The sequence below is a fragment of the Simochromis diagramma genome, unplaced genomic scaffold, assembly GCF_900408965.1.
Source record: "Simochromis diagramma unplaced genomic scaffold, fSimDia1.1 OVJJ01000293.1, whole genome shotgun sequence".
In the NCBI taxonomy this organism is placed as follows: Eukaryota; Metazoa; Chordata; class Actinopteri; order Cichliformes; family Cichlidae; genus Simochromis; species Simochromis diagramma.
Window position 1 is genome coordinate 2,358,702 of NW_024386801.1, and position 23,316 is coordinate 2,382,017.

Sequence of the window (23,316 nt, forward strand, 5' to 3'; positions counted from 1 at the left end):
ACTGAGATAAAAGGAAGGTTGGTGATTGGCTGTAGTTAGCTAAGATAACTCGGTCAAGCGATGCTGAAGTGAAGTAGTGGTTTCATTATTGCCAGCTTGAAGTCCTGTGGTACATGATTGATCAATTTCAAGATCGAATCATTAGTTATCATTAGTTGTTAAATGGATGCTATTAAACAGTGATGAAAGTTGTGAGGTTATTGCACAGTTAAAGACTTTCCACATTGCTGTTTCGTATACTGTGTTCTCTGCCCACAGGGACTATACTGATACAAGAGCAAATAATCATTTTAATCTTGTTTCATAAGCAAATGAATATGCAGTCGAGCAAACAATACCGCAGAGGTTATTTCTGTACTCAGCTATGATTCACTAAAGAGAAAGCAGACAGGACAAAACAACATCCCCGCGGTGTCCATCTGCTGACCAAGACAAAGCAATTAGAGAAATAATGGCTTAAAGGGATTACCTGCTGATTATTGTCCAGACAGCATGCAACCAGAACACAAAGTCTAAGGCTCCTCTGAAAGAGGTAAAAGGACTGTGCGTGTGCATTTAATGACAAAGAAACACATAACCAGTGTTTTGGTTCTTTTCATTCCATCAGCATCTCCGTTGTTCGCTCCATCTTTATAGTTCATCTCGATATATAGAGTGAGGGAAAGTTAAAAGTGGGACAACGTTGTTTGTGGTCTCATTCTACTCTTCCACATACACACTAATAGCTGCCGGGCTGGTCTTGGCGGAGCTGCTGCTGCTGGTGCAAACTGTCCTGAAAACATCCAGAGGATGTGGTCTGAAGGACAGCAGTGCAGAGAGATCCACTGCCTGCTAATAGGGATTAATGCTGTCAGAGGATCAGCTGTGGCGTACCGGATATCTTTGTAAAGTTTAACAAAATACCACAGCTACCTAACAACATGCACTACAATGCGTTTGCAAGAAGGGTTTCTGAGCCAAAATGAGTTAGGAGTTCGTAAAAGGATCCTTATTTTCTGCAACTGCTTTCCTAATAAAAGGCTTCTTCAAATATGACCTGTATTCTCTGGACTCCAAAACCTGTGCTGTGTTTCCTTGTCTGCTATAAAGAACAACAAACATGTTTAATGTGTCAGCTACTAGTGCAACGGACACAACAGTTAGGTCTGTGGAAGACACCCGCCAGCAGCTGACAGGCAGGATCAGTGTCTGAAGTCAGCTGCCGAGCAAACGGGCACCCTCTCATGAATGACAGCTATTCACCTCTCCCTAGAACATCATATGAGTGCTGCCTCCTACTCAGCACAGCGGCCGCGCACAATGTGACACTGTGTCTTCTGATACAGTACAGCCTGGTGGAGAGGGGGTGACAGAGAAACAGATAACCTGCACTGTGACCTTGAGGACAGCGATCGTCCGCCGGCGACCAGAGGTGATGTCAGCAAGAGTTACCTGACCTGACACGAGGCGGTACAATGGTGACCTAATGCATGCAGACGCTTTTGCTTCTAAACTTGGATAAAATATGTGTCATGCAGTGGAAAGTAGGGCAGCACTAGCTACTGGCACTTTCTTTCTGTACCCTTCTCTAACCTTGCTTATCTCTCTCACACACACACAGAGAGATAAATGTTCATTTGTTATGAAAACAGATCCTCCTGGAGATCCATGCCTTTCCTCCATTACGTCAGATGATGCTCATGTCACACACACGTGCAGAAAATCTAAACTTTCTCTTATCGCTGCTGTTTCTGCATCTCTAGCTCAGAAATCCCCCTGATACCCTCACCTCACTGTTATGCAGAGAAGACAGGCAGAGATGACAGAGCAAAGATAACCTGCACTGGTTGGTAGAGATAAAAAGGAGATAAAAGGGGTGGAGGGAAGGGAAATGTAGGTTTTAGACCACACAATAAGGTTGAAGGCATTGCTGGTCATAAAAACGTGATTGAAAATCCAGGAAAAGAATGTGTGTGGTATTTGAGACAAATGAAGCCAGTCAGTTTCATGCAAAATTCATGTGCGCAGCCAATGCTAAAAGTGAACACAGTGGCATCCTTCTATGACATCAGTGCCAGCTGGCCCTTAGCTGGGTACCGCAGAAGATGTCTGCAGTGTCAGTCAACTATTCGTGCTGCCATCGATTCATACTGTAGGCAGCAGCAGCAGCTCTAATGGTATGTAATAGTGCAGCACGCAGAGAATTGCATAAGAAGAAGCCATGCTTGTAAACAAGGAGGGCGAGGACCACAACCTCCCACAGCAGCGCCACTGCAACAAAGCTAACAGCTGTGAGGGCTCATCGTAGGCTGTGTCAACAATACTTGCCTCATTCACTGTCATGAAACTGCAGGAATGTCATTTTCTGACACACACACACACAGCGCACAAATGTCTGCAACTGCACCCTATTCAGGAAAACCCAAACATCTACCTTGGTTACAAAAACAAACAATGTGGGAAGACACCTCGTCTGTGGGACTCTGGTTGAGAAACCAGTCTTGTAACATCAGTACATTCCCGAGATGTGACTCTTATTACAGTCAAAGAATACACATGTGCAGCAAAGAGCAGATTGAATGACAAGCAGATAACAGGCAATACTCACAGGGGCTTTAAAGATTAGTTAAAAAGAAAGAAATCCTCGTCCATCATCAGTAAAAAGACTCCTTTCACAATTCTCCTCCTCCCTCCTCTCAATGCTTTTTGTCTTTCACCAGCAAACTGAGAGAAAGAGCGGCTGAAGGCAGACAGGAAGATCTGCAGTGCTGAAACTCAGTGTGCTACCTCCTTCTCCCTGTTTCTCTCCTCCCTCCCCTGCCTACCTCCCTCGCAGTTTTCTCCAAGGTCAGTAGGCAGAACCGACTGTTTGACTCCTCCCTTAGTGGACAATACCCTCCTACAGGCTGGACGCACAGGCAGTAATTACCATCATGATCCAGATTAACTCCTGGGTGTGTTTTTGTTGTGTGTGTCCAGGCTGCGCTCAGGGACAACACACAGGCAGGATTACCGTAGGGAAGGTGGGGAGAGGTGGGGGACGGTTTAGATACCGGGCAAGAGGCAGCAAGCCTGGGATACTCTGCAGCAAACATTGTCTGTTCTTTCATCATGCCCGAGATATAACTCAAACTAGCAGCATCGTGAAATTAAAAAGACGGATTATTAAGGAAAAACGAATCCATGTCTTGCCACAGCATGACTCCTGTGTATAGAGGAGATCGGAAACAAAATCGAAACACAATAAATGAACGACTTAAAGTCGATGACTATAAGTCATCAAATCCCTTATTAGGGTTTACTTCTCAAAACTAAGACCAGATGAATTTGCTGCCGTTTTAGAGCCATAAAAATAACCAAATGTGCGCATGGACTGTGAATATTGACCACTCAGGAGTGTGCTGTCAAATACTTGCTGAGTTGTGCAAAGTCAACCCCTGTAGAGACAGATCAGGAGATTTACGGAACATTTAGATGCCTCACTCACTGGCTTTAGAAGCTGTGATGGGGATACGAGTCAGTGAACGAGGAGCTGGAGGTTATTTTAAGAGAAATATAAACGTGTAACAGTCACCGGCGCATCTCGATTGATTCGTTTAATTGGTGTGTATTTGTATGTTCATATTTTCCAGATGTTGGTGGTTAGAAAAATTCATCTCACCCAAAGGCTAGTGGAAGCATCACTGATCCAAACAGACTCTGCTGTATGATAAACATCTGTTGCATGTTCACAATTCAAAAGGACGTAAAGAGCCCACCGACTGACCTGCTTTCAGAGACGCCTAGAATCATCCATGGGAACTGGTTACGTCATGTGCAGCGGGGGAGCGCGATTTGTCCTTTTAGTGCAGCTAGTTTTCCTGTGATGTGCTGACACCCTGTGGTTTTCTGGTGTAACTACAACACCTGTAAGCATGTGACGTTTTGGATGAATGACGTCAGATGTTATGATTGCTCAAATGAAACCAAAACAAAATAAAATCTGAAGTAATTTTCACTCTGGTAATGTGCATTAATTAAAAGGCAGCTCAAGTTACAGCTTACTTTGTATTTCACAAATTCTGAAATAGCATGCTCAAAACCAAGCCAAAGAAATACAACAATTATACATGCAAATGGAAAGTTGGGCCAGCCAACGGATCATTTTTACATAGCAGAACACGTAGAAAAGGACTGGAAATAAACAACAACAACAACAAAAAGCAACTGAGGATGAACACAAGGATGTAGTTACAGTACAGGACCAGCAGATGGAGGCGTACAGTGTGAGATGGATAAACCATGAACATGTAATGGACAACAAAGCTACAGTGTCACTGTTACCTGATGTTCCATCGATTCGTTTACAGTTCAACTGCCCTTACATCCACTGACTAACAGCCATGTTGGAATAATGATGCTTTTAAATAATTCTGTGTTAGAATTGGGAGCGTAATAGTAGACAGTCTGGTGCTTAATCAGTTCAGGTGAGTCCAAAAGGCACGTCACATGGAAACGAAACATGGCATGAGAAGAACACCGTGGCCACATCAGTAAAATCACCTGGAAGTCGAGGCTTGTGCAGGGAACATTTCGAATTTGCCATATGATCCTGGCACAAACTGCAAAAACACATCTTCAAGTCCTGCTATAAAAACCCCCCACAGTTCCTCTTTTATTTTAATCGAATGAATTAAAATTTTAGGCCTCCGAAACATCGCACCACATCCTGTGGAAAAGACCTGGAATGACTTCTAACCAGCATGATGACTAAGAGCCAGGTGAACACAATTAAATGATCCAAATCTATTTAAAAAGCATGTAAAAAATGAGTAGTTGAAGTAAACTCTTAATGAAATACAGTACACATCTTCCCTTCCTGTGCTAACAAAAAGGCAAATCAAACTTCCAATACTGCATGAAAAAGACATCCATGTGTATTCAACACAGAAATGAGCTCAAACAGAACACTGGTGTCTGTGACTTTCCCTAATTTACACTTCTTCCATGTGACCTTCTAAAGTGTCTTTTTACGGATTTGTCCGTAAGGAATCTCTTAATGAAAAACCTGAGCCGTACCAAGTCGTCTGCATACAGTGCATCAAATAACCACATAATGAATACATACATTAAATATTGACCATAATCATCAAGTATGTCTTTTACTTTTACTATTTGTACCACATCTGTGCCTGCGTCTTTAAAACTTGCTCAGAAACTGTTTGATCTGCTTAAAGGCTGATTTCTTCTCCTGTTTGCTTAACCATCAAGTAGCTTCTCAACACGAATTTAAAAAAAAAAACAGCACTTTAACATGAAAAAGTATATATTGTAAGCCGAGAGGTCGAACACTGTTTTACTGTAGTAAGTAAGGACAGAATAGGTAGCATTAATGAGTGTTATTACTGTGTACGGATGCCCCTTTTTTTGCCTGCTGTCTGAACTGGCTTGCTGGCTGTGAACTATGGTCTTACTGTAGGCTCTAACAGCAGGTATGGTCACGTGAACTGTATCACAGTGTCAAGGCATAACATGGCTCATCATGGCAGAAGACAGGAAGCACCTGATGGTGGAAAGGAAGTTAGGGGTCTGCATCAAAAAGAAGAAATACATCAGGTTATGTGATGTAAAAAGACATTGTGACTTCAGTCTGACACTGTATTTCTGTTTGTGAAGGCGACATAAAGTTGAAACTATGACACAGAGTCTGAGGAAATGCAGCAAAATCAAGTCCGACGTATGGATCCACAGCACGTGACATTAGCGCTCCCTGGTCCACGGTAAAGAACAGGAAAGAAACACGGGCATGTCGAGTTCACGCGTCGGTTTCACGTCATCTCTGGTCAGCTGTACTCTACTGCAGCTGATCTCAGTCTCTATCAGCCATCCTGTTATGCAGTTTCTCAGGAGCAAACCTCTCTACTTTAGCAGGACTATCTCTCTGCTGTACAGCTTAATGGACTTCCATGGGAAGCACTGTCAGATTAGGTGAAGCAAGCAGGCAGGGTCAGTGACATGACTGGTTAGAGCAGGACACTAGAAGCCAGGACTTCAGCTGTGGTAGCTGGGCACAGCCGCCTGCTTCTGCGAGAGCCGCAGAAGCTCCTCCCGGATGGCCTTGATCAAGGAGGCAGAGGAATGAGTGGGAGGAGAAGTATCCAGAGGTGGGGGGGCTGTCAGATAACCCACACCATCTAGATGGGTCGGGGGGGCCGTGGGCTCCCTGATACCACTCCGGTGAATCTGGAAGATAGAGGAGGACGAGCAGTCAGGGGGTCCATAAATAGCAGGCAGGACAGAAAGGGACAAACAGAACAACAGGGGGGAGGTGATAAAAAAGAAGAGAATAGATAAGATGAAAAATATCAAGTAACAAAAACAGAAGAACACCAGAAAATTAGAAGAAAACCAAACTGAAACTGTGGGTGTTTCTCAAAAGCAATAAAGTTGGCTTCCTGTTAGGATCAAGTTACTGTGCGTTTGTTTTTAATAATTCGATGATTAAATGAAAAGTTTGGGATTTCATTTAGTTTCAGGTTTCAATGAAATTAAATGAACTTGTTAATGAAAAAATAAAAATGTGCAATTCACTCACTGCATCTTTTTCAGCTTCTGCTCTGGAGAAATTGTCATCATGATAGTGGTTCCAGCCTAAGCCTCCATTCTGGCCCGGAGCGGCCCTGACTCCTGCTGGGTAACCATTCATCCGACTGGACAGACCCACTTGTGCAAGATGATGGAGCTGGGCACCTAAAAAAATAAATAAACACATTATACTTACTGGCACTAATTTCCTAAAGACCCAACCTTAATCATGCCAGCTTCTTGCCCAACCTTAAACCTTACTGTATCTTCCATTCCTACTCAAAACTGCTCGGGATCACTGCAGTATTCTTTTATGCTCTCTCGTCTAAGCAGAGAATATATGAAACTGTCTTTACTCGGCATCAGCGTCTGAAAATTTGGCAGCTGCATGCAAATTTATACCCACTGTAAGTGAAGTTACAAAGTTATTGGCAGCTGCCTGACTGTCTGTCCTCAGATTAGCCAAGCTGTTTTTGGGTGAGAGTGAGCGTGCACCCTGGACTGGTTGCACATCTATCACAGATGTTCTTCAATCATTGCAGAAAATATTGGCAACCTGAATCAGCTGTACGTTTTGCTGACACACCCCATTCCTGCTGCAACAAATGGCTTTAATCGCACGCGCCGCACTCAGCCAGTTCAGAAAGGGCATATTTTAAATGCAAGACTTATTCCTCTGTAGTGACAGCTAGTGCAAAACCTTTCACGTTTGCACTAGTTATTTCTGTCAGTGTTACATATTCTCAGCAGTTTATTGTTAAACAAAGTCAGAGATAAATAGTGTATAGCTCTAAGAATAAAAAAAGGACATATTTGTGCTAATGGTTCATTTTGTTGTTTAGCTGTAACTGACAGTGGGAGTATTTACATTTAGATGGATTAAATATAGCATAAAGACTGAGACGGAGATTAAACACTGAGATAAAGAACATACATGTCTATCTTTAAGCATGATTGCTTAAGATGTGCGTTTCCTTTTTTTCCTATTTTAAAAAAAAATCTGCAAAAAAGTTGAAAACGAGATGCAGAAATGAATGGACAACAGCCTGAACATAAAATATTGTTGTGCTAATGTTGCATTTGTGTGATGCTATCGAACTTCCTTGTGTACCTGTGGTTCCTCCCACTGGACGCGGTCTGGCAGATGAGGGCAGTTCATCAGCGTAGAGGCCCCTGCTGGAGTACAGGCTGTCTGGCTGGAGCTGCTCACCGTGCCCTGCTGTTTCTCCTGGTGGCAGGTAGCTCGAGCCAAGGCCCTGCCTGAAACACAGACCAAAAAACTCATTTATGATTTAAGAAAATATATGGATGCACCAATAGCTGAATTCTGGGTCAGTTTAAAGTAAACAATTTGACTAATAGCAGATGATGATTTTTCCCCCTTTTTTGCAGTTACTGAACATGGAGACATTTCATACTGTGTGTGTATTTGTGCTACTTTTTTAGCACGCTTTACATTTCTAATCACAGGGAGTCCTTCCTATATGGTGCAATCAATAACCTGATAGTCAAGCATTTCACAATTTGGTACCAAATAGTGGAAACACAAATGGTTGACAGCTGATGCTCTACGTGTGTGTACACGTGCAGCCTTTTCAGAGTCTATTAAGAGGCAGCTGTTCAGACCTGATCCATTGAAACAATAAAATAAAGAGGACTCTTTGTCATTATTCATGAGGCTCAACTCTATAAATGTAAACTAAAGAAAATGTCCACACGGGTGAAAGTTCACCTGTAATTATAAATAGGAAATACCTCTTGGGGTATGAAGAACATGTGGAAAGCGACTCTATTTTCAGCTGCTTTACTGACCTTGTTGCCATGCCTTGCACTGCAGCAGAGGACATCTCAGGGAATCTCTGGGGAAGACCAACAGAGATGTGCTGTGTTTAAGTGACAATGATCAAGTACCAGTGATGACAGAGGTCTCAGGTATAAACAGTGAACTGTTTTTATTGGAAAAGAAATGCAAAAGCGATTTTTAGTTGATGCAACACAGCCTGCTGTGTGTGTTACAATTTACTGTACTGTTGGTGGTTATTTTACATAGTGAACATTGTTATTTTTACCAAGCAAAGTTTCGTTGGATATCCATATTTTTAATAGCATATAAAAGCACCATCAAAGGGCTTTTTATGGCTGCACTGCTCAGTGTTTCTTTCACTCGTCTGGGGTGAGCACCCGTGTTGGATAGAGGACAAAGTATTGTTATTAACAGCTGTAAAGCAGCATGAAAGATAAGAAAGCATTTAAAAAAGTGTATTCAGGGAGTGAAAATGTATTCTCTGCAGTCAAGAAGGTCTGGGATTAAATCTTTAAGGTTGCACTTCCAGGGAATGAATGAATGAATGAATGGACACATTTAGATCTGGACCATAGAACAGCCATACAATGCTTCTATTTTGTTTTTGTTTAGAGTAGATTTTTGCACTTGTAAAGTACCGATTAGATTTTCTTCTTCTTACACAAACAACCTTAATTTCAGCTAAGCCCTCTACCTCTCATGGATTTCAAAGCCAGGGATAATTGTACATGAATAGTATTATGCTGCCGTAGCTAAGTGTTAATAACAGAGGTTGGCACTGCATAAACTGGCCTCGCTTTGTAAAGCCTTCCAAGCAGTTTCTTTGAAAGTAGCCTATACTAACAGGAATTAATAAAGATTACGTGGGTGATGGCTATATCACTGAAGGGTCTTAGGAGCTCTACATAGCCAGTGGGGGTGGGCGGGGGGGCTAAGGTTGCACCTTGCAACAGATGGAGGAATACTTAAGTCTGTACTTTGCTAAGAGGACGTGATTATACTGGAAGCAATAGGCTTCATGCTGAGCAGGAGAGCAAAACACCTTAAGAAAGTGAATGCAAAGCTGTGTCTCCCACTGCTTCTATTTGTAACACATATTCTTGTTCCATGCAATATGGCAGCTGAATTATTTATAGCTGACTGGATGGACAATGCTCCAGCCAGAGCGTTTGTACACAGACGGCAACTTACGCTGGGGAAAGCTTGGTAGGAAAGACCCCAAGGTCTCGGCCCATGACCTGGAGGGCTAGAGTTAGGAGGGTTGCTGTTGACCCCTGGGAGAGTGATCCCAGCAGTGCTGCCCTGAGAAGTGGGTGACACAAGAGCGAAGGCGTCGTCCAACAGGGAGTGCATCTGCTGCCGTGCTTCCTCGATGGAGGGCTGTGGGGGCATGTACGGTGGTGGGGGAGGGGCATGGCCGGGAGGAGAGGAAGTGGGGGCTGGGAAGACATCGTCTGTGGGGGAAGGACTCCTGTGAGGGGATCCTGGGCCTTGGTCAGGGTCCGACTGGAAAACATAGACGGCAAAGAAGTCAGAAAGGTTGCAGGGTCCGTGAAAGGTTTTCCTACTTCTTCTGTGTTACTCACCACATACGCCACATTGTTGACCCCGGGGCACTTTCTGTAAGCAGCATCGGTGTCTTCAGTGATGAGGTGGTCTTTGTCTGCTTCCATCATGCCTCCATTCATCTGGTCTTTCATCCTCTGCTTTGGTGAGCGCCTGCCTCGACCACTTAGAAACACATGAAGAAAGGGAGAAATATATTATCAGCATGCACAGAAAATCAACTTCTCCACCAAAAAGTCAAAAATTCATAACCTCTAACCTTTTCTTGGGTTCCATGAAGACGGAGGGCATCTGAGCATCCGGGTCCAGGATCTTATCGATTTGCATCTGTTCTTTGCGATAAATACGATCCGGATCCTTTGCATCGCCAAGACCGCCTATGTCATCCATAGCTGGGAAGTCATAGTGGCCCTTCCTCTTGGCGCGAAGACGAATCTTGTTACGATGATGCTCAATTTCTGACTTGTGCCTCAACGCTACCTGGATCTGAGGATCAAATTACAATTATCAGTATTAGCTCGTTTGGCAAATTCTAAGAACCACAGAAGCATCACAAATGAAATTTCAACCACGTGTGAATTACATCTTCCAAAAGACTCTGGAGGATTTCACTTTGTTCCTATGACTTCTTCTTTGAGAAAGAACATTTTCAAACTATCTGACCAAAGAGTTTGTGTCAGGGTTTTGTATTTTTTATTCTGCATTGAGATGAAATTTTTCAAAGAAGCAGATGTGACTCCTGCAAGGCCTGTGGGAAATAATTAGCTTGGTAATTTTTTAACTTCAGCACTAAAATGCATCAACGTAAACACACTGGAGACAAACTGAAATACTGCAAAGAATGTGGGAGATGCTTCCCCGCATCAGGTGACTTAAAACGACATGAACTCTTTCACAGTGGGGTTAAAAAGCACCTCTGTGCTCAGTGTGGGTCATCCTTCACCACTGCAGGTGACCTTAAAACACACAAACGAGTCCACACAGGAGAGAAACCATACAAGTGCAGACACTGTGACAAAAGCTTCTCATGTTCAGGTAATCGTAACGAGCATGAACGTGCACACATGGAAGGAAACTACAGCTGTGAGCTTCGGTAATCTCAGTTCCTACTCCGCACACAAACGATCCCACGTTACTAATAAACTGTTTCACTGTTACCAATGTGCCAAAACATTCACTTCATTATCTGCTCTTTGCAAACATCAGCGCGATCACGCAGGGCTGAAATCGTTCCCATCACAGGATCAGAGTAAGTCTGAAGAGAGAGAAACATCCTCTTCTGATTTCAGGGTCAAACTTAAACCCTGGAGATCAGGCGCCACAGAGTTCAGATAGACTCTGCTGTAAAGATCTAATGAGGCAGCTATGAATGAAAATGTTCCCGTAGTTCCATTTTAATCTTTGTAAACTGTTCTTCTGTAGTGTTTGTGTTCAGTGGTTACCTTTTTTGTTCAGTGGTTGGATGAAAAATCTGTTTCCTGTTCTCAAGTTTTTATTGAATGTATTTTGTTAAATAAACTTAGTTAAAAATGTTAAATAAAGAAACAGTTTAATGACAAAAAAACCCCAAAACTTCAGCACAGCACAGTAAAACGATATCTTACTGTAACCCACGTTTTTCTAATGTGCTTGCGAAAGTAAAGCAAATCTTGATCCAGCAGTTTAATGTTAAAGACACTTTAACATTAAACTGCTGGATTATTTATCTCCTTAAAAAAGAAAATGAGAGCAGCAAACCTCTTTGGTCATTTGGTTTGTGTCTGACAATTTTCCATTGACGGGCGGACTGTGGAGTGGTGGGACAGGCATAGGCTGCATGGCGATAAGCTGGACTTTATTGGGGAGTCTCCTGCTTGCGTCGGTGCCACGAGATATCCGATCAACATGTTCAAAGATGGAGGCTGAAGACAGCTGCTCATTTGTATCGTTCATAGGAGGAGGACCTGTGGAATAAAACAAAGGTCGTGACATGTTAGCAGCGAGTTCACACCGTATGCTAATGTTGATCTAAGCTAGGGGGCAGAGATTTTACACAAACAGCTAATGCATAAGGATGACTAATGAAACATGTCCGTGTTTCTTTACCGCCTCACTATATTCAAAATATTGGTTGTAATAAAAGTGTGGAGTAAATTTCTTGAGGGTTACGTGAAAATAAAACATTGATTTTTATTTCCAAAAGCTAAGCTTTGTTTCAAACAATGGCTTTTGCCTTTGTTTGTGAAGTTATTGTTTCCATGCTGTGACCGACAGCTCAGCACAGAAGTGATGGATGGTGAGAACTGTGCACAAAACTACCAAAGAACTAACAGACAACACACAGACAGCTGCTGGAGGTCAAGCCTGAGGTCTACAGAGACAGAGACAGAAAGTGGCAAGCTCTTACCAATTCTATTCTTGCCTGCAAACCACAAAAGAAAGGAAAGAGAGTCTTACTAGGGTGAAAGAGATCAAGTAAGAACAAAAATCAAAGTGGTTGCTGCATACTGACAACAATATTAAAAAAAAACAACACAGAGGTGCAGCTGACACGGATGCATGAGAGAAGAGAAACATAACCAGGAAAGATCAAAAGAAAGGAAAAGGCAAGTTTCCATAGGTGATACTTTCATTTCTTCAGATCTTTTATTCAGTAGCTGGAAAAAAGCAAGGAAGATGTTGCTCTGAATAAGAAGAAAACAGCAAAAAAAGATGCAGCAGATTATTTAATATTGAATGTGTTTCATCTGGAATCTAATTAAACTCTTTTCATCCACCAGGTATCCACCGACCCAATTAAGCTAATACTACTGTTTGCTTGTTTTATTTACATTCTAAATGAACCAAGTCTCATACGTGCATCTGGGATTTTCTCTGGATATGACAATTTGGCAGAAATTAAATTTAAAAAAGGGGGGTTGCTGTCAGCCCAACCCAATCCTAACCCTAACCTTAACCAGGTTAAAAGCACCGGGCAGAGCATAGTACAGTATCGGCACAGACTTATCAATAACAAAACACAGACTGTTCCTCTGTGTGTGAGTCAGGCTGCAGTCTGCGTGCCCGACTGCCTCGAGGTCCAGCACGTAATCTCTTGAGTGGCACTGCAGGCTTGAATCTATCAAAAAGCTGTCAGATAAAGTAACTTTAGCATTTTTTTCCTTTTTCCTCAATTCCTCTCCGTCTCGTCTTATTTTGACCACTGAACAGAAATTCCTACCAGCTGCTTCTTTTACTTTCACTCTGTTTTATGTCCTTGCCTGGAATCTCTTCACGTCTCCTCTGCTTTGTCTTTTCTTCCTCCCTTTACAATCTCAAACTGGCCTCCTTGTCAATCAAAACATGCTAGCTGTGGTTGCTCTCTCTTTATCTATTTATGTCAGCCAAGTCCCTTCATTTTCTTCCTCCCCCTCATATTTGCTCTCCGTGTTTGGAGGAGCGAGTTGAGTGTTGCCAGGGCCACTTACCGTTTAAAACATTGATGGGGACCTTACGGGTCTGCTTGCTGTCGCTGGGCGTGGCCTGGGCTCTCAGGTTCTCCTCGGTTGATTCCCGCTCACTGGAATGGTCACTTAACACAGAGTCGCCATCTGATGAGGAGATCCTGCCCAGGAAAGACACACAAACACAGCCTTAGATGAATAATTGAAGCCCAAGAGCGCACGAACATGCTGCAATGTCATGCATAATCAAAAACTGCGCTCTTGCAGAAAGGTAAAAGCTGGGAGGAGACTTCTAAGAAATAATAACATTGGTTATAACTTGTTGAAATAAATGCCTTAAAGAATCTCCGCTGCCAGAATGATTACATTCATTAAATAATTTGTCTTGGATGGCTGTCGAGCAAGGAGGAACAACCTGCGCCAACTGCCCAATAAAAGAGCCTGATGTAATGGAAGACATTTGTAACAGGAGTTAATAAAAGTATCCAGCAGTAACTGCTGTACTTGTTTTGGTGTCACATATCTAATAACCAGAAGAGTGAGTGTTCTGGGAAAGGCTGGTAATGTTGCACAAACTCATTTAAGCTTTGATATTATTTCAAATGTAGGAAAATCGGGCCAGGGCAAAAATATTTAAAGAACAAAGTAAAATGAATATTTATAATGCACCTCAGCTTAACCTCTGTAAGTTACACAGACCTGTCTGAGGGAGCAAAAGAAGATTCCTTCTTCTTTGGTGCATAAATTAATCAGAAGATCTGTCAAAAGCTTTTTGTCTGGTTGGCCAACTGCCCCAATTGAAGGAGGCAGAAAGTCACCTCAGTTGGGAAAACAAGCTGTAATAAAATCTATACAGAAATGTTAACGCAATTTAAAAAAATGCTACCAGTGTTTCACCATGTGTGGAAAATAAAAACACGAAGGTGACCGTATCTCTAAAATATGCTGGCTGTAATCATGAACTTCACTAGAACTGCTTATCCTCTCTTTATTTGCTTTAGGTAAAGTAAGCCTTTATGTTTTGTCACTTTCCTGTTCTGCGAGCAGCACTGACCTTCCTCTCCTTCGACCACTGCGCGACGCCTTTGTGGAGGAAGCGGACGTTTTGGAAATGGGAGTGGGGATCTCCCCGTTCTCAGATGGACTGAGGCCATCTTTAATGGATACTTGGACGGGCCCGAGGCCAGACGGGACAGGCTCCTGGATCACCATGACATCATCCTTGCTCTGCTGGCCAAGGTGCAGCTTGGCAAAGTCAAAGCCTTTAACGGTGGGAGCCTGCAGCTAAAGAAACGGGAAGAAGAGAAGGAACGAGTGGATGAACATGAGCCGAAAGCTGCACCGGCAAGACAGCGAGGGAGCGAGCACGACTTTCACTTAAGTATTTACTTATTGACAAGCATTCACCGCCTCATTGTGACATTAACCTTTACTTTTTAAAGCCTCTGACTTTACACCAAATGCCAATATGAGAGTAATACTGCAAAAAACAGGGAACTGAAGGCTCAGAAAGCGATAGTCCAATGTAGTGCAATGAAATTCCATTAAAATTCCAGATTTGTAAATGAGGGAAATGACAACCAGAACGATGCCACGTTCGAGACATAATTGGGCTAAATGACTGATGAATGGATGCCCAGTGGGAGACTCACACAGTCAGACAAGAATGAATAAAGAGAAAGTCTCTGAGAAGAGCGAGAGACTTGGGTAAACATTGACTTGGTGTCTCTGTTTTTGGGGTGGTGGGGGATGGAGGCTGGAGCAGTGAGTGTAAAGCCCTCAGGACTTCCCGTCAGCAGAAGAGTAAACAGAAGATGTCAGATCTGAGTGTGTTTGCAAGCAGTTTGTGAAACTCTAGTCCTACGACACTGAAATGCAGCAACAAGCAAAGAGTGACGCGATGTGTTCCTCCTAATTCTCTGCATTACATGTGCGCACACTGAGTTTACTGAGGCAAAATGTACAGCTTAGAAGAGGCTTGTTGGTATAAAATTCCTAATCCAGTTTTCTGCTTGCCAGTATGAAACTGCTACTCCTGGGGGGAGTGAATGGGTATATGATTGTGTGTACTGTTCTCTGTGGCGCACAAATGAGGCCAGTCTTTGAGGGGCACAACACCTCAAATAGTAAACTATGACTCATTAGAGCCAACACCGAAGCTGAACGCACACAACACTTACACACGACTTAATCATAGCCATAATAAACCATTTACAACAACACAGACACAACGTACAACTCTGTTTCCTAAAAAGGATTATTAGGTCCTTTAAAACGTAAAGATAACACGTGAAAAACTATTAATTTTCCCAAAAAATAAATGCTTACCGTACATTTGGTATAAGAAATACATTTTTAAATAGTTGGGACAGGAGCTACAAAGACTACAAAAATATTTAACAGAAAAAGGGGAAAAAAAATGACCAAACAAACAAACAAACTCTAAACAAGTATTACCGGTAGTCACATGAGGACTCAGGTTAGTGACTTGGGTTTAAAAAGACAAACAGATGCCTTCACCACATTGTATTGAAATTGCAATTAATTTGGAGCGTTTCATCATCTACAGAACATAATATAATTATTTTAATGATATTAAAATAATGATGATGAAACATTATTTTAACATCATTAAAATATGAAGAACTAAATAAATCTCTGCAGCAAGTCCCAGAGCTGCATCCCTGCAAGTTGAAGGTATCATGCAAAGTAAAGATAAAACATGAAAAACAAAAAGCTAGCATCTGCTCTGATATGTGCAGTGCAGTGCTAACTTACACGTATGTTAATGCTCCACTGATGCTGCATGTTACACACAGGAACATACGTTGCCATCTGTTGGCACCTACTCGAGCAGCATGTTGCTACAGTTTAGAAAGTGCAGACACATAAAAATGAAACAGGAGTGACTCTGAACCGTCGAGCACTTTAAATCAAACTAATAATGGAAAAACATTTTGCTTGCAAAGAGGTGAAGCAACACAGCGGTAAATATGCTCCTGTCCCGACGATGTTGTTAAAGTGGAAACGACGGTGTTTCGTTAAATACAAGCTTCATGTGATCTGTAAACATTCTGATTCTTTTTCTATGTTTTGTGAGGGGAAACAGAGTTGTATACATGATCTACCGACTATAAACACACACTTTTCTCTCTAGATACCATAATGAGGGAGATCCTACATCTATAAACACAAACAGGCACTAATCTCCCGTCTACTACATGAGATACCTCCTCCTCGGCTCGTCTCCCTTTAGACAACACTTTCTTTTTCCCGTCTTTCTTCACTTCCTCTGGTTTCTTTTTCACAGCTTTGGTCTCTTCCCTTTTTTGCTCTCTCGATGTACCTTCTTTCCTTTTCAGTTTCTTTTTATCCTCTTCCTCCTCTTCTTCCTCCTCTTCTTCTTCAGCTTCCTCCTCTTCTTCCTCCTCTTCTTCTTCAGCTTCCTCCTCTTCTTCCTCCTCTTCTTCTTCAGCTTCCTCCTCTTCTTCCTCCTCATTTTTCACACCCTGATTGCTCTTGAGAGCTACTGATCTCTAAGCAGAAGCAATGATGAATAAGATAAATTGTTCTGCTGATAAGTGATGAGCTACTATTTGTTATTATATGAGCTACTGTGTGTTATTTGTATCACTTGTAACAACTAGTAAACACCCAGACTATAAAAATGACTTCTTCTTCATATAACGTGCATACGGTCTTGTTCTTTGCATAATTGTGCAACACTTGAATAATAAACCATAAACAAGTTACTTCCAACAAACACACAACAGGTCTGACTACATTTTCTACAAATCACCAGACACTGCTTTGTACCTTCCCCTTTTTAAAATCCTTCTCCTCCCCTTCCTCCTCCTCTTCATCATCTTCTTCCTCTTCATACTCCTCCTCTTCATCCTCACTAAACTCAATACCTTTTTTAGTTTGAGGGAGTCGCTGTCGACGAGAGGTCCTTGATTCTCTGAGTAACATAGTAGACTGAGAGAAGAGGAGTGGTGTTAAGTCAAAGACGAATGTGTGGATCAGCGAGGATGAGCCACTGATACACGTCTGAGTCAGAGCACTGACCAAATGCTAAGGTTATGTTCAAGTGAAGGGGAATCAGACAGAGATGAAAAGATGAGGCAGTTTCTGAAACCAAAACATCCAGAGAACGGCTGTTTGTAATCAGGAATGGAAATAAACATACATAGGATGGAGTCTTACTCCCGTCTTGCTCACATGTATTCTTAGTCCAAGCTGAGGTTTGCAGGTGGACACGTTTTAGACAGAGATTCAGCAACTGTTGTTCTCTAATACTACTGTTATGAGCACAGCGCTGCAAATATGTTAAACACCTGTGTGGTCTTATATTTCTGCACCACATATGAACTTCACCAAACTAATACAAACAAAACAAGACAGCCAAATACTGGCTGTTAAGTTAATTTCTTACTTAGGAATAAAATATACAGCCTGACATTAGAAGATTGAATCAAATATTCGTGACGATAAAAAGGGACAAACACATGCAAACGTGGAGGTTTCCAGACTAACGAGTACACAGATGACAGAATCGGTCAGAGCAGGTATTACACCGACGCCATCTAACAGGCAAGTTGTCTAATATTGAGCCAATGTGTGAAGAGCGCAGGAAGAAAATCCCTGTGATCACGCTCGCATCATGTATAGCACCCCGCCTCCTGCACTCTGCTCATGTGTCAAACCTTGCCTAAACCAAACAGAGCATTTGCAATAGTGAGAGGTTGTGTGATACTTGTGTTTCTGTTGTGTGCAGTTTGTGATTGTCCACCAGACAAGGGCAGTCAGATTTATTCACTGTCCACAGCTTATGTCTGAAAGCTGTTTCAGGGAGGGTAATACTATGACAGAAATCTTACTTAGGGCAGCCAAATAGCATTACTTCTAAAATTAAGTGAAGCTACAAAAGCCAGAGAGGCTTTTCAATAACCACAGATTGAACACAAAATGAGCCGAAGGGAAACTGTCGAGCAGGATTGTTGGTTGTTTCAAGCAAAAAAAAAAAAAGAGCTGCTGAGGCTGTTTGCTGTATGAGCAGCATCATCATTTTTAACCCAGCACATGTCCTTCAATATGTCTCTGCTGGAATCATTAAAGTTTTACTAATGTCATCCAGAAGACGGCATCATGATGTCCAAATCGGTGACGTCTTGCAGCACAGTCATGGCAGTGACAGATAGCCTTTATTAATCGTGCTGATTTATAATCCCAGGATGAATCCAGTAAATCTAATTAACAAACTATTTCTAACAAAAACACCTTCATTACATAATTCCAAATATAAAATTTACGGCACAAAAGTAATTTTGAAACACTGATGCAGGAAAGCATCTGTAAAGTAAAGATGGAACTTTACCTTTTGTCTCTGTTGGATGGAGGTCATGGCGTCTGGCTGGAATTCCAGCTTGTCTGTCCGACACAACTTCCAGTAAAGGATGGAAATGATGACGACGACCACGAGGAGGGGGATCACAACCCCGATGATGATCCACATGTTTGTGTTCTCATTGTCAGAGGGTGAAGATGTCACTTTTTCGACAGCTGTGATTAGAAAAAACAAGGAAACCATAAACTGCTAAGTTCATATATTGACTACAAAGGAGGAGAAGGTGTTTTTAGAATCCAGGTTCTTTTCTGTTACCAGTATTTCCCATCGGTTGGCTGCTCTTCACATGTTCTGTATTTATTAACAGTGACACTCCTATATGCTAATGAGCTCATCTTTATTGATTTTCAGCCTTGATCGAACTGAATCTATAAAGGTGAGCGATTTACGGGACATCTGTAAACCGTAGCTACGGAAAATAACCTGGATTCGTTTCTCCCTGGACAGACGCGGCGCTGCTTTGGTTTTAATTAACAGTCACTTCATCCTCTGGGAAAGCACCATAAAAGAATGCAATCAGAACGGAGACAGAACTCCCTTGAGGGGCTCTCATTAGCCTTCATCCGTTGTTTAGATTCCTAATAAGGAAGACAGGGTTTGGGTGCAGCGCGTACAAAGGGAGATAATTAGCTCAAATGTTACTATAAACATGTAAAGATACACATGGAGCTGGCAGTCAGTATCCTTTCCTCTTATTAGGATCTTGAGAACAATTAGCCATTACAATAACAGTAATGATGGTGAAGCTAAAATAATTAGTCTTTTTTTGTTTACATACACTAAAACTTCCTGCCAGCATCAAAGAAAAAAGAAAAAAAACACACTAACAAATTAAATAAATTCACACGGGAGTGTTTGATTGACTTGAACTATCATAGATAATCTTTTTTATCTATTTATTGAGACATACTTACGTTGTGCCAATATGCCCTGTACACGATATCCCAGGACAATAGCGGCTCTTTGGACATCCAGGCTGTTAAGCAGGCTAGCAGTCTGATCTGCAGGCATCCTCTGACCACTAGGCCCCTCCACAAAATACACTATTTCGAGGGGGAGGTCAGTACCCGCCAACCGGCTTGTGCTTACAACCTGGGAATTAAAACAAGGAGGACTGGTAAAGTGTTTCAGAATGCAGTTTTGAACAGATATGGGTAATTTTCTTTCAAGCAACAGCTGTGATAGATAAAAGGCAGGGGAAGAGCAGATCTTCTTAAACCCCGCCCCCAAAACATTCAATGTTTTATGCATCATAAATTTATCCTCCAGGGTCAGACTGTCGAAGGAGCTCTACTGTAACTTCCTGAGGCATCCGAGGGAAAACACTAGCTGCAAATGACCCATACTGTCAAGTGTGCAATTGCGCACCAGTGCATTGAAGTTGAAGGGATGCTGTGTTGACACAGTGGAGGAGAGCGAGCTCTCTGGAGCAAGTCGAAGGGGACAGAAAATTGCTTCCAGGGAGCAATATAAACATAAGAAGATATAAACATAGCAGGATATATGGAAGTGCTTCAGAGGTGCATAAGGAGATGACCTTAAAAAGAAAAACAGGTGTGTTTTTGCTTCTTATTAGAGTCACAGATCTTCCTGATCACACCCCAGATTTGATGGCTGTCATACAATAACAGAGTCACTGCCAGACCTAGTAACTCCTATATGACGGAAGCCCTTTTACCGAACTACCAGTAATCTTATTTTCCCCCAAAGGTAAGCATTTCCAGATGGTGCGGGGGGAAATAAAGGCTGGAGCATGACGGACTCTGTTTATTTGCTAAGGGACAAAGGCTGTCAATTCTCAGTTTTGTGGTCGTTAGTAGTGTTTAAGGGCATTTCTTTTCTTGGTTCACTCCTTAAGAACACAAACAGGGGACCATGTACGTTACCCTGAACTTCATTTCCACGTGCATGCTTTAATGTTCCCATTTGTGTCCTTATACGACAAAGTTTCCCATCTGAAACATTTGTGGATAAGAGACTGTGCTGGAGAAAAAAAAAATGACAAAATGCTTCTAAAAATGGATTCACGAAGGACGACCACACTCTAAATTAAAAATGGAATTTCTGATGAAGGTGCTAATGGGCAAAGTCTCACAATCTTAACAGTAAAGATGACTTTTTAATGGAGACAGTGGCACCTCATTTTCTGCCGAGCCTTACAACATTAATCATTGTTGTTGTTTTTTTTATTTTAACGACAGATTTGAGATTTGAGACTCGAACCATTTGACCTTCTCGAGTCCACCTTGCTGTATTTAATGCTCATACAAACACCTGAAAGTTACAGAGTTCTACAAACTAAACAAAATGTAGTTTTTAAAATAGGGACTGACTCCTGTGTCCACAATATACACACCGTTGCGTTTTCATATCCTTGTGGGGACATCTAATTGACATAATGCTTTCCCTGGACTCTTACCCTAACCCTGACACTAAAACCACATTTTGAGCCTCAAAAATGTCTTCAAACTTGTGCGGATTGGGATTTTGTCCCCATAACGGCCGTTGGTCCCCACAACTACAGTAAATTTGCAATTTTTGTTCCCTCAAGATATGTAAAGATGGTCCAAATACACACACACAGACACATAACCATCATTTTAGGTCACATTTTGCATACCTCTTGGAGATCCATTGCTTAAATATTTTTCAATTCTGTCCGATTTGTCTTTTTGACCGATTTAATTTGACTGATTTGTTTGTGTGTGTGCAGCCTCCCCGATGGTGCCCTGAGGCACAAGCACAGTCTGCTGTCTGTATTACTGAAAAGAGTAAAGTGCAGGTCATGCCTGGGCTGCCACAGAAAAACGGCCGGGCAGACTCCCTCATTCAGGGTTTAATCCAGTCCGTGTCTGCTTATTAGAGTGGAAAGAGGGCAGTGTGAATGCGTGTTACTGCACAGCCCAAATTCAACCTCCCTTTCATCTGTCTGGGCAGACTCATAAGATATTCTCAGTGGTGACAACACTACACTCGTTCTGTCATGACAGTCAGGGGCATCTGTCTGAGATACACCATAATTATTTATGTGCAAGAAAGCAAAGCAGAAGTTCAGACGCTCAGTCTGAGTAACTTCATTTTCATTTCACCCAATAAGGCACTCGGAGATGAGTGTTTTTGAAATATTAAAACAGGCTTCTTATATAACAGCATTCTATCAAGTGAATAACACATTATCATATTTATGGATTTGAAAAAAATATCATTTGGAAGAGCAGAAAGGATGCCAGAGCTAAAATTAGAGATCTAATCTTAGCAGAAATGCAGACAGCAAAGGTTCACCACTGATGTGCTTCTCTTTTCTATATTATTCTGTAGAATTCACCGAGGCTAAAACAAAGGTCCTAAATGGATGCACATGATGATATTTAGCACTGACAGTCATCTTGTCTTAGCTTGACCAGTTACTTTCTTTTGAATTTTCTGCTTCTCTTCTGATTTCCGCATCTTTACCTACCACTGACTCTGTGACAAACATTCACTTTTTGACTCTTTAGCCCCCCAACAGCAGGATACAGACAGAGAAAAAGACACAATTATTAACTGACATGCTCTTAGGAGCCATCGAGTATAAGGAGGACTGGGATAATGAGGAAGAGGACAAAAAAATAGGCAACATGAGGTTGTGGTCTTTGAATGGCTTGCCCCTGAGATGAATGGGATGGTGTTGCCATGGAGATCGAGCCGTATCCTGTCCCCTTAGAGAGGAGATGAGCAGGTGCAGAGAGGACCCACAAAAGCTAGAGCTTGATTAGTAAAGCACTAAGGCTTTCACTGGTTACAAACAGTGTCACACTCACATAATGACCCCTCTGTACTCAGAAAAGGTGGCAAGAGAGAGCTTGTATCAGGGTATAATGATACAAATGGTACAAGGAAGGATGGTTCTGCAGAGTTTTTAGAAGTTTTGTTATATAGGGAACAAGAAATGTAAAAAGCAAAAAAGTATTTGTGACCCTGAAAGAGCTTAAAGCTTAGTTGCATAGAGAATGAAAGTGAGAGACACGGAACACAAAGAAGTAAGAAATTTCTTTGCATTTTTTATGTGATTACATATATGAAATATTTATTCTCTGGTAAAAAATTGAAATAAAGATATGGCTTACGTTCGTGGCATGTGGAACGGGGCCCAGTGAGCCTGGGGCTACGGAGCTGTAAATATAAGCTGAGTAAAATGATTATTGAATCTATAAGCATATTACCTGAACACTACTGTTGCCTATGGTGGTGGCCCTTTTAACCCGTCTGACTGATCCTATTGCTTCACCGAGTAACAGGGCCAACCGGCGCTCCATGTTAGCTTGAAAGGTCCTCTCACCCACTTTCTGGTCCAGCACACCCAGGAGTACTACATATACACACAGCAGAAGCAATATGCTCTGTAGTAACTGCTTTACATGAACTGTAAGACTGACAAAAATCATTCAAAATCATTATACCTGTTCTAACCCAGGAAGAGCGAAGCAGTTGGCTGGTGTTCAGCTCTGGATAATGGAAAGCTAGTGGAAAAAATTATAAGATGAATCAATAAGTGCTGTGACCTTTACTCGTATTCATTGTTGGCGATCACAATC

The 23,316-nt window shown here is 42.0% G+C and overlaps 2 protein-coding genes across 20 annotated transcripts in view; both read right to left on the reverse strand.

Annotated features, from left to right (window-relative positions):
- mical3a (microtubule associated monooxygenase, calponin and LIM domain containing 3a) overlaps positions 1-2,793 on the reverse strand; it is an 81,843-nt gene extending 79,050 nt beyond the window's left edge. For 16 of the 18 annotated variants that reach the window (XM_040025049.1, XM_040025051.1, XM_040025060.1 and 13 more), the window contains exon 1: positions 2,588-2,793. The gene's annotated coding sequence lies outside the window, so the exon portion shown is untranslated. The remainder of the gene's footprint in view (positions 1-2,587) is intronic. The other 2 variants (XM_040025066.1, XM_040025065.1) reach the window with 1 other exon arrangement.
- A 1,162-nt stretch (positions 2,794-3,955) lies between these two features.
- si:ch211-1e14.1 (UPF0606 protein KIAA1549) overlaps positions 3,956-23,316 on the reverse strand; it is a 37,405-nt gene continuing 18,044 nt past the window's right edge. Inside the window, exons 5-19 of one of the 2 annotated variants that reach the window (XM_040025074.1) lie at positions 23,182-23,241; positions 22,945-23,090; positions 19,657-19,834; positions 18,713-18,897; positions 14,390-14,619; positions 13,360-13,496; positions 12,300-12,314; positions 11,651-11,856; positions 10,173-10,399; positions 9,934-10,078; positions 9,539-9,853; positions 8,356-8,402; positions 7,655-7,803; positions 6,554-6,708; positions 3,956-6,201 (exon numbers count right to left, since the gene is read on the reverse strand). In XM_040025074.1, coding sequence (XP_039881008.1) covers positions 6,010-6,201; positions 6,554-6,708; positions 7,655-7,803; positions 8,356-8,402; positions 9,539-9,853; positions 9,934-10,078; positions 10,173-10,399; positions 11,651-11,856; positions 12,300-12,314; positions 13,360-13,496; positions 14,390-14,619; positions 18,713-18,897; positions 19,657-19,834; positions 22,945-23,090; positions 23,182-23,241 — 2,387 coding nt within the window. In that variant the 3' untranslated portion in view covers positions 3,956-6,009. The remainder of the gene's footprint in view (positions 6,202-6,553; positions 6,709-7,654; positions 7,804-8,355; positions 8,403-9,538; positions 9,854-9,933; positions 10,079-10,172; positions 10,400-11,650; positions 11,857-12,299; positions 12,315-13,359; positions 13,497-14,389; positions 14,620-18,712; positions 18,898-19,656; positions 19,835-22,944; positions 23,091-23,181; positions 23,242-23,316) is intronic. The other variant, XM_040025075.1, reaches the window with a different exon arrangement.